Source organism: Opisthorchis viverrini (genome assembly GCF_000715545.1).
Source record: "Opisthorchis viverrini unplaced genomic scaffold scaffold4144, whole genome shotgun sequence".
Classification (NCBI taxonomy): Eukaryota; Metazoa; Platyhelminthes; class Trematoda; order Opisthorchiida; family Opisthorchiidae; genus Opisthorchis; species Opisthorchis viverrini.
The window spans coordinates 1-2,304 of record NW_008752603.1 but is presented as its reverse complement, the minus strand read 5'-3'; the positions used below and the strand labels follow the sequence as shown (position 1 = coordinate 2,304).

At 41.4% G+C, this 2,304-nt stretch overlaps 1 protein-coding gene across 1 annotated transcript in view; it reads left to right on the top strand.

Annotated features, from left to right (window-relative positions):
* T265_15769 (hypothetical protein) overlaps positions 1-1,603 on the top strand; it is a gene marked incomplete at both ends in the record, with an annotated part of 16,727 nt that extends 15,124 nt beyond the window's left edge. The window contains one exon of the mRNA XM_009179103.1: positions 1,472-1,603. Within this exon, the coding sequence (XP_009177367.1) occupies positions 1,472-1,603 (132 nt within the window). The remainder of the gene's footprint in view (positions 1-1,471) is intronic.
* Positions 1,604-2,304: the final 701 nt, after the last annotated feature.

Genomic DNA, 2,304 nt, shown 5'->3' with positions numbered 1-2,304 from the left:
TAGATAGATAGATAGATAGATAGAGAGATAACGATATAGAGAGATGGCTAACAAACTAGAGAAATATGGAGCAACCAGGTGACTGTTTATATAATGAGCAGTGAACAAAACTACCACCTGCTCAACACAAGGTGCTATGTATTTCTGAAATGGATGCATGGCTTCACCGAAGAGTTTGGTTGGACATTTTCGTGGCATGAATTCATGCATGAGACTTAAATCACCGTTTCAACAATTCGGCTAAATACGACTAACAGGACAAAGTGTGATGGTTGGGTCAGAAGTAAAACGAGGCAGTCGAGATGAGTCGTATACCTATTACCAAATGGTCCCGGTGTTCTGCGTCGCTCGGGAATGTAGTGAAGCCATATTTGGCCGGTTTTTCTGCCCGAAATTATTAGTATTCTTATCTGAAAACCACAACTTCGAATAACATCTCCGTAACAGTTCGACGCCCAACGTACAGCAAGCTGAACCTACAGGTGCGATAAAACAGTAGAAGGACAAGCTAAGACGATACCAAATAACTGACGAACTCGGGTCAGTCCATTTTAATATATTTGTTTCATTATCAGTGAGTGTCATAGTTTCAATGTTTCCACAACCACTTTCAAAGGTATGTCGATTAAAACCACGAAAGCCATTCTGTAAACACGAAGTGCACTGAAACGCACAGGCATAATACTGGTACGTCTGATTCCGTATGATTTGATCCAACGGTGGAGAATGTTTGACCGAAACGAACCCAGACACTTCTGGGTTCTTCTGGAGGACTCACTTATATAATTTCGGCAAAGTATCAACTAACTGACTGGTTGCAGAATTCCTTTAACCGTCTTGATCGGTTTCAATTCCTCCACATTTATGATGGATAACTGTTGCAGCAATTTCAAACACTTCATTTTCAGCAACATATACTAGGCTACGCAGCTGGTTTAGACAGCTGATTTAGACAGACACTAAGTTTAGGTAGCTCAACTAACATGATTTTGTGTTCGATCCATTCAGACTGTTGAGCACACGTACATACCATAGACAAAGAATCTGGTCGTATACGGTCATTCGTGAGGCGTAGATGATACGGAGAACGCGACCAAACGAATTCTTTCTGACAAGACGACATACTGCTTTTCGCTTCTAGGGCGACAGAGCGTATCTTTAATAGTATGAAGTTTTTATATTTATGTATGAGAGATCAATCTTTGATAAAAAGCCGAGAAGCAATGTACATTTGTTCCATCGTTATTGGGAATCATCAGTGGTGCACTTGACAGATGCAACGTGTGACCGTTCGGCCACAAGCGAGCAACCAATAGCCTGATCCATCTTTATTGTGAATCATCAGTGGTGCGCACTTAATCGAGGAATATCATCGCCCATTCTTCAACCAAGTGATCCACATCACTGGTGACTGACTCATCGAGTGACTCCTCTCGAGCTCACGAGAATTTGTTTTCTTGTCATGCGACAGCTGTATGCCATGGAGTTGAACGATACCCTCGCCTACATGCATTCAAAAAATATTCAACAAATTGGTGCTGTATGTGGAGGCTTGCTAATCTGGCGCTATGTTTCAAGGTGTTCTCCCTCCAAATATGGGAATTAAGTAGCGTAAATTTCTGGCTGATTCTTGCATGGATCCTGTGAATGAGCATTCATAATGTCAATCATATATAGGTTAAAAGCAGCGTTGACCAGTGAAACAGAATGAAGTTTCGAGTTTGGTTTATTATTGTTCACTTCCTGATCTTTGTATCGAAGTTAAACTTTACTCTACGCAAGAAGCGTTCAGTCGATCATAGCATGTCACTTCCGATGCTGAACTATTTTCATATGGGTAGAGGAGGTCGTTGTGTAACCGGAGAAATCCTTGTGATATTTTGGTGTCCCTTTGCAGGCAGCACCAGTGCCAAATGGATACCCTGATCGTAACTTATAAATGGATTGTGGTTCTTCCGTAAAATGTAAACCGCATCCCATCAAACTGCAGGTTCGATAATTGTGACGTGAGCATCTTTGACCGCCAAAAACAGAATATATATCCAAAATGTTATTTGAGCCAAACAAACCGCGATAAATGTCTCGATCATGAGAAAGTTTGGGAAGTTTTGCTGTCTGGATTCAAGTCTTGATTTAGTTTTGGGGAACGTCAAGGACTGCGTCTACCTGATTCGCCGCAAGAAGCACGAAAACCATTATGTTCTGTCAATGAAATGTCAGCGACCTTCCGAGTAGTATGTTAGTTCTAGAAGTCTTGCAGCTTCATTTTTTCTGAGAGTCACAGGATCCATTCGTCGATAATTT